This window comes from Calidris pugnax, unplaced genomic scaffold, assembly GCF_001431845.1.
Source record: "Calidris pugnax isolate Ruff unplaced genomic scaffold, ASM143184v1 scaffold46, whole genome shotgun sequence".
Classification (NCBI taxonomy): Eukaryota; Metazoa; Chordata; class Aves; order Charadriiformes; family Scolopacidae; genus Calidris; species Calidris pugnax.
This window is the reverse complement of record NW_015090769.1, coordinates 477,897-492,622: the sequence shown is the minus strand read 5'-3', so window position 1 is coordinate 492,622 and position 14,726 is coordinate 477,897. Positions and strand designations below refer to the sequence as shown.

The following is a 14,726-nucleotide window of genomic DNA, read 5'->3' as shown; positions in this document are numbered from 1 at the left end:
TCGTTTAGTTCTACATTTATTGCGGATATTAAAAGATTAACAATGCTAACATGTTTACTTACACTAAAAAGAAATGTCAGTTATTATCCAATAACATAAGCGTCTAATCGTTACCAGCTCAGCGCTACGGCCCATGTGCACGGAACAGAAACTACCAAATTGCTCTACAAGATTAATGGCCAAAAGAAAAAAATAAAAAAAAAATAAAAAATAAACCAACCAAAAGACAGTAGACACACCACTGAAGTTAGTTAAAATGTTCACTGAAGCTTGCAGTCTTCATGGAAGAGAGCCTGGAACTAAAATAACAGAAAAGAAGCTAGTAAACTTTAAACACGGCAACGTATCCGCACAACAAACGTTTCACATGTACAAGTATTTCATATTTTCAACTCAGAGCTGCCTGCAAAAGCAGGTCAAAAAAAAAAAAAAATATATATATATATATAAAAAATAAAAATAAAAAGGGAATTCCTTTTGCCAAAGGAGCCTAAGGTCAAATCTTGGTAAAACAAGATAAAGGCGGCAAAGGGTAACCCACGTGCGAGCACCGCTGGAATCTCAGCACCAGCCCCGCTCTGCCAAGATCTCCTCCAACATCAAAGTTTGGCACAAGAAGGACAGGCCACACGCCAGCCACCCAGGGCAGCAGATCTGAGAGTCTCCCAACCTTCACCTTTATTCTCAAGGCAGCATTTATATTCCCAATGGGCTCAGGGTCAGAAAGGATGGTGTGGGGTTTCCAGTCTGGATCCCAACGGCTCTCCCAGACTGGGGAAGTGGGTGTTTAGGAAATTCAGAGCAGATCAGATGCTGAGCTGGGTCTGAGAGAGGAGCTCAACCCAGTAGAAAGCCCCACCTCGCCTTCTGCCTTGAAATAGCGTGATGTAGAATCAAGAATCCTTCCAGAAAACGTCAATGGGAAAGAAGAAGTGAACTGGAAGTTTTGAGGGGAAATAAAAACTGTGACCAGCAACGCCGGCAGCTTCGTCAATGACACCAAAAGAAAAGCCAAATCCTTTAGAGTGAGTCTGAGAAATAAATCAGAGGCCAACAATATTGGTTCCAGAGCATCATTCTAAACCAGCCCGTGACTGAGAGATCTCCTTTACCAAAGGCTGGAGTTTTAGACTGTGTCAAGTGCTAATTAGGCCCAGGAAAGAAAGAGAGGTGGTGAAGAACACACCCAAAGGGGAAGATAACAGGTTGAGCATCCACTGCAAATACTGTAACTGATGATCTTCCAAGTCACCAGTGCCCCAAAACGTTTAAGGATTTTAAATATCTCCAAGTAAATCCTACGAGAAACGTCTGGGCTATCAAGTGTCCTTAATCAAGTCTGACAACCAGATAAACTTCTTTGTATTTATAGCCTTCAGGCTTCAACTTCTAACATGAAGGTGAAGACACGTGTGATGTTTGTGGAAAAACAGAACTACAGGCACGTGATTCTGTCCCTGCCAGCGTGGGTTTTTTTAAGTGATCATGTGCTTCAAGGCAACTAAAAGTGAGTGATCAGAAAATTACACTGCAACGTGATTGTGGTTTCAAAGACCTGTACAGAAAAGAAAAAAAAACAACAAACTCAGACTGGTTTTTACAAGCCAGGAAAACTTTGTTGCTCCAGAATTCAAATGAAAAAAAAAAAAAAAAAAAACCAAAACAAACTCAGACTGGTTGTTACAAGCCAGGAGAACTTTGTTGCTCCAGAATTCAAAGGAAGCCACTCCCTTTCAACCAGTAGGATTTTTAATGGAGAAAGAATCTCAATTTTGCTCGTTAAACAGCAGGCACAGGCAAGTTGATAACCAAGGAACACATTTCCTTCCATATTTGTCACCCTGGAGGTGCTGCCCCGTTAGTGGGGGGTGCTATTAGTGGGGTACCACTATTAGTGGGGTACCACAAGCTCTTTGCTCTACAAGAAGCAGGATGAGAACACCAGCAAGACAGAGCTCGCTCCCAGCAAAGCAAACCATGCGTCAGCTCAAGATAAAACTCGTTCAAGAGAACATCAGCCAAGGAGGTTTTGGTGCCGCAACGTTCAAGTGAAGACTTTTGACTAGTTTTTGAAAGGTAACGATGGAGAACGAGCACACCGAAAAGCGCGATTATTAAACGGTGTCGCTGTCAGTAACTCAGTCACAGATCCCTTAAGTTGGAAAAAAAAAAGATGAATGATAAGAATGTTTTTATTTGTGGTAACGCTCCTAAATCTTTCATGTCTTCAGAACTGCTTCACTGAGCAGGTAGGGAAATGCTTTTTGTTGAAGAACAGGAGCTTAATCCAGTCTTTTCCTTCAGTAAGTTCCGGAATAGTCCCTTAAAAGTACAAGCTTTTTGTCTTATTTCTTAGGACTTTTCAATAAAAGAACTTCTGCAAAGCAAATATTTAATAGAAAAAAGAAATGACACTCTAAACTCTTATAACACTGATGATCCACTCCCAGATGACTTTGAAATATCTGACTTCCCGGTATCTTCTTCAGCATTTTCTGCAGACACATGAATTGCGCCTGCTCATGACAAATTTCTTTGAGAAGGAAAGAAATGATTCAAGAATTTGTTGCGGAAGAGCTGCAAATTTGTGTAAAACCAAAAAGGACACTGAAAATACGTACTGCTTGTTCATTACAATGAAAAACCTTCGCAGCTGAGCTCTTCAAGGAAGAGTTTAGTGTTCTCAGACTGGGATGAACTCAGTTATTCATCCGACACCTAAAGTCTAGAATCCTACACAAAATAAACACACGGGTGGACTCTTCTTAAAATTGGTGTGTGGAGGAAACTGCTTTATGCAGACTCCAGAAGCAGATTTAAGCCCGTCAATAAAACGTAGTAAAATAAAATCTGAATTTCCTTGCAAGAAGATGGGAAATTGAGAAGATTCTTGGCTTGCAAGAGGATCAGAGCCAAACCAGGCCAGGCATTATTTCTTTTCCATGTTGCTTATTTGGTTTTTCGGGAAGCCATCGCATCACAAAACAGGCAAACTTGGCCAAAGAGAGAGGTAAACAGGCACTTCCGAGAACAAAATCAGTTGTTTCTTCCTCAGAAGATGACATCCAAGTTGTTAGCTTGCACCACTGAATACAAGACTAACTTTAATCTTGGAAAAATGGTTTAATACATTAGTATTCAAGTCCACTACTATAGAACAAAGCGTTCTTCACACTGGCATCCTCTGCCGAGGATCTGTCTCACAGCAGCCTTTGCATATCCGTGCACTTTCTAGCGAGCGAGTCTCTTAATTCAAACCTAGAAAGTAAGATTTGGGGTAATTCAGCAGTTCAAAGCAGTTCAACGTAGCTCTGGATTTTCGCGAAATGCTAAGGAGCCAGATACACTCATGGAAACAGTTAATATTTTCTTGGAAAAGGAAGACTTAAAAAAAAACCAAAAAAACCACCCTGATATTTTAATGTTTGCAGGAATTCATAAAGCAGACGTGTCCATTGCACATACCTATTTACTTGCTCTTTTCTGCCTGTACATTTGTATCATTCTTTGACGGAAAACATCAAATGCATCTTCTTTATTTTCTTCCCCTGCAACACCCAAGCCCTCCCCTGCAGAGGTAGCACCCCTAGGGAGTAAAATGAAGAGTTAGAACACTCTGTTTGGGTTACATTCCACAACGTGCAGAAGAGATCTAAACAACAGCTTCCGACATAGACACAACACAAGCAGAGAGTAATTTTGCTTCACTAGAGGGAGAAGGGGAGCGGAGCCTCGGTACCTGAGACACCTGATCAGCTAGAAAACAGTTCCCACCTCCTTTTACACATGCAAAATCCCACCAGAAGGAAAAGCTCCCATGATATTACAGGAGCAGTGAAGATACAATCATCTAACAGATCAAATTCTTATGTGAACTCTTGTATTAACCGCTTTATTCCTGGTAGATTGGATGCTTTGTTGAAAAGATGGCAAAAACTGCCTTCGTTTCTTACGTTTCAAAAATGACAGAAGTCAGACCCTTTCAGGAATGAGTAGGAAACGCCCCATAATTCTGGATAAAAGATGAAATTTTTGACCAGGGGAACATAATGCTGCTTCCTTCAAATTTCTAGCAGCCAAAGCAAGCTGCAGTCTTGTAGGACACACAGCACAGACACAAAATATATATTGATCAAGATAAGCTCTACACTAGAATTGGAGTGTCTACAATTAGTAATCCATCCCTTTTTGCTCAGAGAAGGAGGTTGGACCCTGCACTGTATCAAAGCAACTGACAAGAGAAAGCAAAATGTTAAATTGCTCCAGTTTGATCCTCACTAAGATTGTCCCAAAGCATTGTCCAAAGGATGACTTTGATGGGAAAGGATAGAGAGGTGCACACCATGAAAATCATCAATACTATGGAGTTCTCTCTTTGTTACAGAAAAAGTCAACCAGTTTTTCTAAGAGGTACAGAAAGCAGTTCTTCACTGCTCTTTGCAAATGCCTTTACCAGTGACACTGTAATGGACTCTAGCTGGAAAAACTGTATTTTCCAATATTAAAATGCAGTTCTTAAAGATGGCCAGAAACTTTCTGACTGTGGTGGGCTAACTGTCAGACCAGCTACAAATAAACAGCTCCTGATCAGCTGTGCAGCAAAACTTGTGCCAGGAGATACGGAAACAAAAAAAAATTACTCGTATTTTTGGTCCCAACAAGTTTTGGGGTTAAGAATCAAGGTTGTAACAGTGGTGAACACAAGGGAGCTAGAGGTGAATAAGCTGCTTGCTCACTGTCTGTTTGCTGCTGCTGAAGGAAATGCAGAAACCAGAGTGATGGTCACTGGACCACAGGGAGAACTAAGGGAAAAAGAAAGCAAACAACCAGAAGCATCTCACCAAAACTATCCCACCAACTACAACGACCCTGTCCAAGGCATGAAGAGAAAATGGAAATCCCTGGAGAAAGAAGACAACCACAGACTAGGAGTGGACTCAGAGAGCTTGTCATATGGGTTCAGAGAGAAATAAATAGTTTCTGCCTCCTTATTCAGCCGGGGAGTTGACGGAGGTATTATCCATCCTCCGTGCTGGCAGCAGTGGACACTGGACACAGCAATGTCAAAAGACAAAATGAAGATTCAAAACCACAAGTGTATTGTAAAGGAAAAAGCACACTTACCTTCTGGCAGCTGCACTTACCTCTTTCCTTGCGCAGTGGAATGAATCAGGTAATTAGAGTGCAAATAAATTTGTTGCCTAAACCCAGGAACACTGTGTATGACATTCCTGAAGTCTATTTATGTATGATGTACGTGGTGTGGCAGCCAGGAGACCCCCAGGGTAATACTATGTATTTTAAAAAATAAATAAATACACCAACCATCCAAAAACCACCTCCTGAAGAACAGGGGCAACCATATATCTTTAAAAAGTGCCTGCACACTGCTGCATTCATGCTGCAGCCTTCAGTGGTGTCAAACTGGATGGTGAGAAGCCAGAGGCCAACATCAAAATGGAAAAAAAAAAAAATCACTGAACTGGCCACATCAAGGTGGGTAAGATAAATATAATTACTATTAGTTTCCAGAGCTCTCAAATTCCTGTAGTGTGTTCCCATTACATACACTTTTACAGGCTCTCTGATTCCTTTTCCTCGTGTCCCAAGGCCGTGTCCTTCCTGCCAGCCCATCTTCTGCAGCATCTGGAAGCCCACGTTCCTGTTTGTCAGCTTCTTGTGTGAAAACTCTAAATCTTTTGGTTTCTGTGGAGAGGAAAAAAACAGGAAAAAAAAAAAAGTTTGTTGTTTTGTTTTACAAGGACATCATGTATTAAAAATCCCTCAAAAAACCCCCTATAAACTAAGTGTATTTGAATTTCTCGATATACAGAAATATCTTCTAAGCAGCACTTCTCCACCTACACAGAGAAAGTCTATCGAAGAGCAAATATCTGCCTTGCCAGTTTAAAAAAAAAATTAACAGATTTATTTCAGGTTGTCAAATTGTTTAATTACATTATTAAAATACGAAGGTGCACTTTTTGCTATTTTAAGAGCTAGTTATGTTTTTCTAATAAATATTGAATGATCTGATGACCTGTTACAAACACAGAAGTGGTCAAATAACATCTCACCAGCTTCGGAAATACTTTCCAGAGAGCAATGCACTGATTTGTTTATTTTTAAAAAAAAAACAGAAGACAAAATCAACACACAGCTGTTCAGTAGTGCTCTAATCATAAAATGTTCAATTTTGACACAGGTAGATAAAAGACAACAGGAGCCACAGATCTCCTCAGGTTTAGTCCAGTCTTTTTTCAGGATCAAGCTTTTCAGGTTTTAATCTGATTTTATGACAACGACACATTTCCAGAAGCTGTCTCTCACAAAGACAGCTGGTTCAATGACAAAGCAGAAGAATTCTTTACCTTCTTCTTCTTTGTAACTGGGCAGCCACGAGGCCTGTCATAAGCAATTCGGACAGGTTCATGCACTGCAAGTCAAATCAAAGACAAAATTCAGCTGTAAAGAAAAGCAATTTTAATACAGAACTCCAAAAGTACGTCTCAAGCTGGACTCTAACTCCATGCCTTGGCCTAAAATCAGAATCAACAAGAACGATCAGAATAAAAAATAAGAAAACAAATGAAACAGTAAGACATTTTTTCCCCACTCCACAACAAAAAACAGTTAATTAGAACTTGCATGCATTTAGTTTTGGACACGTTGTGCCAGCAATACACTAATGAACTATATATTCTAAGGATGTTAGATCTTTCATTTCCCTGAGCTTCTGTAATACTTGGATAGAAAATTCAGACTGGACTTAAATGAGGTTATTGTATATAATTTACATAACACAAATGACAACCTTCACCAATAAAAATCATTATGCAAAGCAAAGACATTCGTTAAAGTAGCTGCAGAGCACATATAATCAGTTTTAAGCTATTAATCTCTCAGTTCTTAGAATATCATGACTCACCCCCGCTGTTGCCATATTGACAAAATTTGACAGGTCAATCCAAAGTCTAAATATATTTAGTCAAACACTCAAAATACATTCAGTGCAAGATTTAAGTCTGTTAAACCTTCCATAAACCGATAAAACAAACCCTGCAAAAACTACTCTGGTGAGTTTTTTAAGCAGCAGAGAGAGGTTAGCATCCACATAGACGTAGAGAGTATTTAAGGAATGATGTTTGACGCAAACTGCTATTGTGCTGTCACACAAAACCTGTCACACAATATATTCAGATTCCCCTTTGTCAGTTGAATGGATCTTTAAAGTGAACATTGCATTCATTTTTGTGTTAAAGAAATGTAATTCTTTTAGCCAATATTAGGCAGTAAGAAGGTACATAAAAAAAAAATCAGGAGTTCTGTAGCGATACCTACAAAATAGCTTTTAAGTAACACTCACCTTTTGGTTCTTCTATGAGGCAGATCCTTTTAGAGGCGGGGATCATACCAACTTTCAGAGACTTGCTGCTGATGCGTTTGCGAGGAAATAGGGTACCAGGAGCAGGAGCCGATGCCTGTGTCGACAGATTTGGTACAGCACCATCAGATGATGTGGCTAGCTGCATTTCACCTCCTGCAATTTCCTCTCCCGTTTTGGAAATCATCTCTTCAGCTAGGTTTTCCACACTTCTACCTGCTGAGATGTCATCCTCTTCTCCCTCCTCTGCTTGCTCCATTTCCATCTCTTCCAAAGGCTGGGAGATGTCCTCCTCAAACTCAGCTTCCTCCTCATTATCTTCTTCCTCTTCTTCTTCCTCCTCCTCCTCCTCTTCTGAAATATCCAAATTCCTTTCTTCAGGTTTAGCACCTTCCCCAGCATCAGTGGCTTCTGACACAGCGCTGAAGTTAATCGACGGACATAACTCATAGACTTTCATTCGGTAAAATTTGAAAGCAGAACTGTTTCGATCCTGTAGAAACCTGAGCAAAAACGACAGCGAAAATTGTATCAGAAAGAGATTTTTCTTTAGTGGCATGAAGCAAGACATTAGAAATAGAGCTCTTATTCATATTTGAATGGTCATTGCAGGTGTATTTTTGTAGGATTCCCTGACCACGTGTCCTAAGAACAGCGACCACTCTGTACGATGGCGGGTTGGGACCCCTCCTTTCCTGGGCAAACTTCAGTCACAGCCAGATGCCTTTTGGGCACAAACTTTTTAGCAGGGCCTGTTGCAATAGGACAAGGGGTAATGGTTTTAAACTAAAAGAGGGGAGATTTAGACCAGATATAAGGACGAATTTTTTTTACAATGAGGGCGGTGAGACACTGGCTCAGGTTTGCCAAAGAGGTGGTGGATCCTGGATCATTCCAGGCCAGGCTGGATGGGATTGCCAAAGAGGTGGTGGATGCCCCATCCCAGGAAACATTCCAGGCCAGGCTGGATGGGGATCTGAGCAACCTGATGGAGCTGAAGATGTCCCTGCCCATGGCATGGGGTTGGCCGAGATGGTCTTTAAAGGTCCCTTCCCACCCAAACCATTCCATGAATAGCAAATTCCATGAATAGCAAATTCCATGAATTCACCATTAATGGAGGTGCTGAGCAGGACAAGGGGGAGCATTGCTCAAAATCCTCCGTTCCTAAACTCTGAGCAACCTGATGGAGCTGAAGATGTCCCTGCCCATGGCATGGGGTTGGACGAGATGGTCTTTAAAGGTCCCTTCCCACCCAAACCATTCCATGAATAGCAAATTCCATGAATAGCAAATTCCATGAATTCACCATTAATGGAGGTGCTGAGCAGGACAAGGGGGAGCATTGCTCAAAATCCTCCATTCCTAAACACATTGAACAAAAGCACACATCTCGACAAACAACCAAATGAAGTATCTCCTTAGTACTAGTTTAGATACATTTTGATTTTTCTTATTTGCCCATTTTCACAGCTAAATGTGTAGGTCACTCACCAGAGGTCTGGGTTATCCGCGCTGTTGTCTATGCTGAACTGCTCAATTTCTGGTCCTACCTGAGCAACAAACTTGGCAAGTTTCTCGGCGGTTTCCATGGTTTTAGCATCCACTGCAAGAAACAGGATGCTCGTTAGCTATTGCTTCAGACAAAACCTGCATCTCTGGAAGGTTAATATCACAATCATCTACTTTAGCAAAATAATTTGCTTCAGACAAAACCTGCATCTCTGGAAGCTTAATATCACAGAGAATCATCTACTTTAGCAAAATAACTGATTTTTTAGAATTTCCAGCAGAACAATCTTCTTGAATCGTCACTTACCGTCAGGAAACTGGGAGGACAATGGTGGGAAAAGTTCAGGGGGTGCTAATAAATCCTCAGAATCTGCCCTTTCTTCTGCTGGCAGAGAGACCTCTGAAGTGGGGGCACACTGTGAGGATGAGGTGGCATCGAGGGCAGGATTCTTCTCAGCCGGGCTGGCTTCTGCTACGGGAGGCTTTGACTGATCTGTACCTTGAAGATGTTTGTCCTGGTGCTTCAGCACCGTCCCGGCTGAGAGCACAGTCTGTGTCCCTGTGGTTGCCCTCCTCGCCCTCCTGCCTCGAATACCATGTTGGGTGATAACTCCAAGCCTTTTTCTTTTAAATAGCCTTCTCTTAATACTTGCAACTTTCCTGGCGTACAGCATGGCCCTGACTGACTCCGTTGCGGCTTCTTCCAGCGTCCTGCCCTCGCCCCCCGCTTCCTTTCCAGCTGACGCCCGCCTTTGCACCTCTGACAACTTCAGTCTGTAATACTTGTATTCCAGGCTATCTTCATCAGACAAGAACCTAAATAAAAAAATCACATAAATGAAAGCTTAAGATGAAAAGAACAACTCGAATTCTCAGATCAGTAACTCAGTGGCAATCGATCCCTTTTTTCCAAGGGTTTACACAAGTTGCTACGTTGACATCACCCTGCGTAGTCCTCTCTCAGAACAAGAGCCAACCCCACCTCTAAAGCACGCCAAGCAAATAAAGGATGGAGGGTTTTGCCATAAATCATTTGGCTAGTAATTAATCAGCGATGCTGCAGTTCACACATGAAGCGACACCGTCACATGAAAAGATCATTCCACTTGGAAGCATCTCAGCTTTCCTTTTCCAACATTCCTGGAACGTTAGATCCATAAACCTGTTCCCATTCGGCACGTTGACTGTAACTACATTTGTTACTATTTTCATCTTGTAAACGTGAACTGCTTTTAACATCTTGTATTTGCACTGGCACCCAGTCATTATTGACAGAACAAAAGGGACGTGATCTACTAGACCCAATGGAAGCAACAGGACAATTTCCAGGGATAGCAGGAAGTATAATTAGCCCAGGAAACATTTTCAAAAAGTCTGATTAAACATACAATAGACTTTGACCTTACACACATTGGATGAAATACCAAATTTAATTAAATATATTCCAGCTATCTTCATCAGAGAGTAGCAGTCTAACATACTGTTCAAACACACCTACCAATATTCAGGACAGTTCTTTTGAGCATTTCTCTCTTTGGCAGACAAGGTTCCTGCAACGATGCTGTTCACTAACTGGTCAATTGTCTCTACAACCTTCCGATCAGCTCGCTGCGGGGCTGCAGGAAGAAATAAAATGCAGTCATCATATTATTTTCATCAACAGAGTATCAATATGCCATCTTTTTTATTCTTTGACACAGTGACATTCGCAATTTTTCAACATTTTAATACAAAAAAAGGCTGCACTTAATACTAGAATTAATTAAGGAAACCTCAGAAACTTTCTGACAGTTTTCTCAACTTCAATTCTAGAACAGTTTGTTATGAGAAGCACTGGGTTTCAATAAACTTATTTATCTTTTGTCATCCTGGGTAAGTGAAGCCATCCTTTAAAAGGCAATTACTTATTGCACCAAAAGGGCTTTGTGCAAAACAAGTATATTTGAACACTACTCTGATGGTGTGAGTTCCAAATTATTAGCCATTCAGAGCCAGTGCTGCAAGATCTCCCTGCGGAAGTGTCTGAAGTTCAATTAGGAAAAACCAGATGAATATATTAATGAGCAAAAATGCTTGAGAGAGGATGAACTAGGTGGCGCAGCAGAGTAGAGGAAACAGCATTCCTATAGATGGTAGGATATAAACAACTCCAAAGAAATATGCCTGTATCTCTGATGGCAGTGGCAATGGTACTATCTCTGACTTTGCCTATATGCAAATGCTGACTCTGGGCCATCACCAGTCCCAGCGTGGTGCTGGTGGAGCTGGTGGAACTGAAGGGAGGGCAGCTCAAGCAGCCACAGCACAAGGGGAACATCCTGGATGCAAAGTACAGGCACGTGCAGGTGAGGGGAGGAAGGAGACGTGCTTTCATCCACAAAGCTGAAAGCGATCGTTACGACAGACAGCACTCACTACAGTGCTGCTAGGCATTTACATGGAATTCCCAGAATTAGGAATTCCTGACCTAATGAAACCACAAAAATGAAGATAAAACACTAGTGACAAATAAAGAGATTCTACGCTGCCAAGCATCTTACAACAGTTCACTCACTTTTCAGGTTTGTGTCAGGAGAGGGTTTATCGAGCTGTGCCGCGGGCTCTGGCTCCGCTTTCTTCATCTGAATCGGGTACCCGCTCTTCTCCAACCAAGCCTTCAAGTTTTCAATGTACTCTCTTCCAAACAACGTTGAATCATCAAAGTTTGGGAAGAGAGTTGGTGCCGGAGCCATTTCCTGGAGCCCTACGGCTTCAAGTATTTTCTCTTGCCTAAAAACAGACGCCAGGGCAAAGGTCTGACCCAGAAGGGCCAAGGACTTACGACAAAGAGAAACAGTGGTCTCGAAAGCGTTTGCCATTTCTCTTGGATTACCAAACCCACTCGTTTTAATGCTTAATTCATAAGCATTGCAGGCCATGAGCAGCGGCGTAACACCTTTCAGGAGGCGGTCTTGGAGCCTCATGATGTATTTATCAAAAGGTTTGATTATTTCGAAGAAGCAGTTCTTGGTTTTCACAGCCCCCTTGTCCAAGAGCATATTTAAAAACTCATTGTCCACCTTGGGAGTTTTCAGAGCAGCGTGTTGTAAACTCTTGATGGTAAAGAAACAATAATCTCTGTGTTCTGGCTTTAAAGAGCATTTAAATGAAGCAAGCATTTTTGCACAGGTTTCTGTCTCTAGCTCAAAGAGAGCTCCAAAGAGGCGGGAAAATTCAGCATCGTTTTTTATTGCATGGAACCCAGCCCATTTTATAATTTCTATTCCAAAGGTTGAAAAAATATCCGATTTATCCACAAGGTCAAAATTGAGATTTCTGAACACGTGGGCAGGCTTTGGGAGCCTGAGGATAGGTCTCTGGGTTGTTAAAGGTGGCCTCTGATTGGGTCGTGGAGGCAATTTTGGATTAGGGCGCTGGACGGTCACCGGCCTCTGGTTGGGCCGCTCAGCAGCTTCTGGCATTTGATCAGGTTGCAAAGTCGGCTTCTGGTCAGGGCCCGGCGGCAGCTTTTTAGTGTTCCATTTCTTTAGGGGAGTTTTGATATCTCCTTTAAATATTTTAGTTTTCACAACGCCCCTTGCGATACGCTTTCCTCGCAGAACTCTTCCCCTGCCCATGGCACCCCTCCGTATCGGGGGTCGAAACTCACTGTCGGACTGAATTCCAAAGTCCACCTCATACTCCTGATTTTCCATGTTGCCGTATTCATCTTCCATCAGTCCCGGTGACCTAAAATCACCTAAAATATCTGAAGAACTGAAGTCCGTTTCGTGTGGAGCGGTGGATTCCCAGGAGTCAGGAGGGCCATAGTCCTGGTCGTGAGGAGCCAGGCCCCCGTACTCCCGGTCATGAGGAGCTGGGCGTCCGTATTCCCGATCCCGAGATGCTGGGTGCCCGTACTCCCGGTCGTGCGAAGCCGGACGCCCGTATTCCCGATCGTGCGAAGCTGGACGGCCATACTGCCGGTCGTGCGAAGCCGGACGCCCGTACTCCCGGTCGTGCGAAGCCGGACGCCCGTACTGCTCGTGGTAATAGTTATCTTTCCTTATGAGAGGACTAGCAGATCTGTAAGAAGGTCCTGGATAGTCATCTCTAGGGTCTTCACTCCAGTCATCGTGAGGATGGTGCTGGGCGTTGTCGTGAGCGTATCTTCCATCATCGTGGAAAGTGTCTTCGTATCTTGGTCTTGGGACCGGCCTTGAATGGGCTGTAAGGAGAAAACCATAAATACACCAATGCACTGCCAATAGTATTAAGAAAAAAAAATTGATAAACACATTTAGACACTTAGGACAGTCAACAAATAAAAACTTCTGAAGAACAGTACACATATCTAGTCAGGATATTCCCATTAGCTTTCTTGTGTACATTGAGTAACTCATAATAAGCAAAAAGCAACACATGATTAACAATACCTAAACACATGACAAAACAATTTATTAAAACTTCTCCTCTGACTAAAGCTGAAAGGCAAATTCTGCTCTAAACCCCACTTTCTACTTGCTCACAACTTTCTCAGTCCAGGAAGACGCTAATGTCGTGCTCGTAACGCTTCTACTCACATTCCTCAGATGGAAAAATACCGAAAGTATGCACTTTCCATTTCCACGCTGAATGCTGGAATCCAACAGTTGAAGAGAACATCACATTTTCTACAAACTCATACACCAATATCTAAGCTATAGAATTTCCCTGCTAAGCATCCAAGAATCCCTATTCCTTAATTCTAGTAGTTCAATTCAGAAAGAATACTTGAACAAATTAAGTATTTAAAATAAATTATTTCTTTGGAGCTTATATAACTCTTAGAAAACAGAAGAGACCTCATTTTAAAACTCTCAATTTCCTATGAATGCAATCCAAGTTGTTTTTCTAGACATTTTTCATATCAAACCTAGAAGCTAAAAGAAATTGCAGATCACGTTTTATATACATTCACTCGATTAATGTCCTGCTTCTAGCTTTTTCTCCAAAAATAATACGAAATACAAAGACCCCAAGCCTTCAAATGCACTCCCACATTTATTTAACTTATCAGACATCAACAGCATTCCATCCTGCAGCGATGCCTCCGGAGACCTCCCTGAAATTGGACCCACTCTCTGATGCAGCCTGAACAGAATTCCTTTGTTTGAAATTCGGATTTTTTTTTTATTTTTTTTTTGCCTGGAATTTGCATTCCACGTAGAAACAGCGTCAATCAATCCGAGCCGGTAGCTTCTTAAATAAAGATGGATGTGGAAAAACACCAAGCACAAGTCCATGGGGTTTTTTTTTAAGGCAAATATAGGTAAAAGGAAGGGAAGAAATGGGAGGGAGCCGTGAGGGAATTGCTGCCGGGACCCGCGGCTCCTCACGCCCGTTACCTTTAAAATGATGGATGGCGTCCCCTATGGCATCGCTCCGGTCCATGCGATACCTTTTAACTTTGTCCTGCACCACAGCATCAAACGTCTCCCGTGTGATCCGCCGAGAGGCCATTTTTCTCCTGTGGCAAAACAGCACAAGGCCGGCCCTGCCCGGGGCACAGCCGCCGGTACCGTCTTCCCGCTGCCCCCCCGCACCCTCCCCAGCGCCGGGCTCCCCCCGGGGGCGGATTCCCCCCTCCCCGAGTCGGGGGAATTCACCGTGAGGGTTGCGGGCAGTCCCTTCCCCCGCTTCCCCGCTCAGGGCGGCCGAACCTGAGGTAAAAAAGGCGGCGTGAGGGGGGAAACGCGCTTCCCACCCCTCACCGGGCGAGAGACCCCCCCGGGGCGGCCCGCTAGCCACACGCTCGCGGGCACCGGGAGGAAGGCGGAGGAGGGGCCGCCCCGCCCCGCGGCCCGCCCCG

General features: G+C 42.9%; 1 protein-coding gene across 5 annotated transcripts; it reads right to left on the bottom strand.

The window, feature by feature from the left end:
• On the bottom strand, positions 1-14,701 carry SUGP2 (SURP and G-patch domain containing 2). 5 transcript variants are annotated; one of them, XM_014938364.1, is made up of 11 exons: positions 14,524-14,701; positions 14,263-14,384; positions 11,451-13,103; positions 10,395-10,512; positions 9,204-9,712; positions 8,879-8,990; positions 7,367-7,887; positions 6,372-6,436; positions 5,570-5,706; positions 3,466-3,586; positions 1-299 (listed from the first exon to the last, which is right to left on the bottom strand). In XM_014938364.1, the coding sequence occupies exons 2-10, from the start codon at positions 14,375-14,377 to the stop codon at positions 3,466-3,468; spliced, it is 3,351 nt and encodes a 1,116-aa protein (XP_014793850.1). In that variant the 5' UTR covers positions 14,378-14,384; positions 14,524-14,701; the 3' UTR covers positions 1-299. The 5 variants fall into 5 exon arrangements, 4 of the variants coding, with proteins under 4 accessions (XP_014793850.1, XP_014793860.1, XP_014793876.1 ...); XM_014938374.1 differs by having other exon boundaries at positions 14,578-14,668; XM_014938382.1 differs by lacking the exons at positions 1-299; positions 14,524-14,701 and adding an exon at positions 1,628-3,258 and having other exon boundaries at positions 14,263-14,456.
• Between the last annotated feature and the right edge of the window lie 25 nt (positions 14,702-14,726).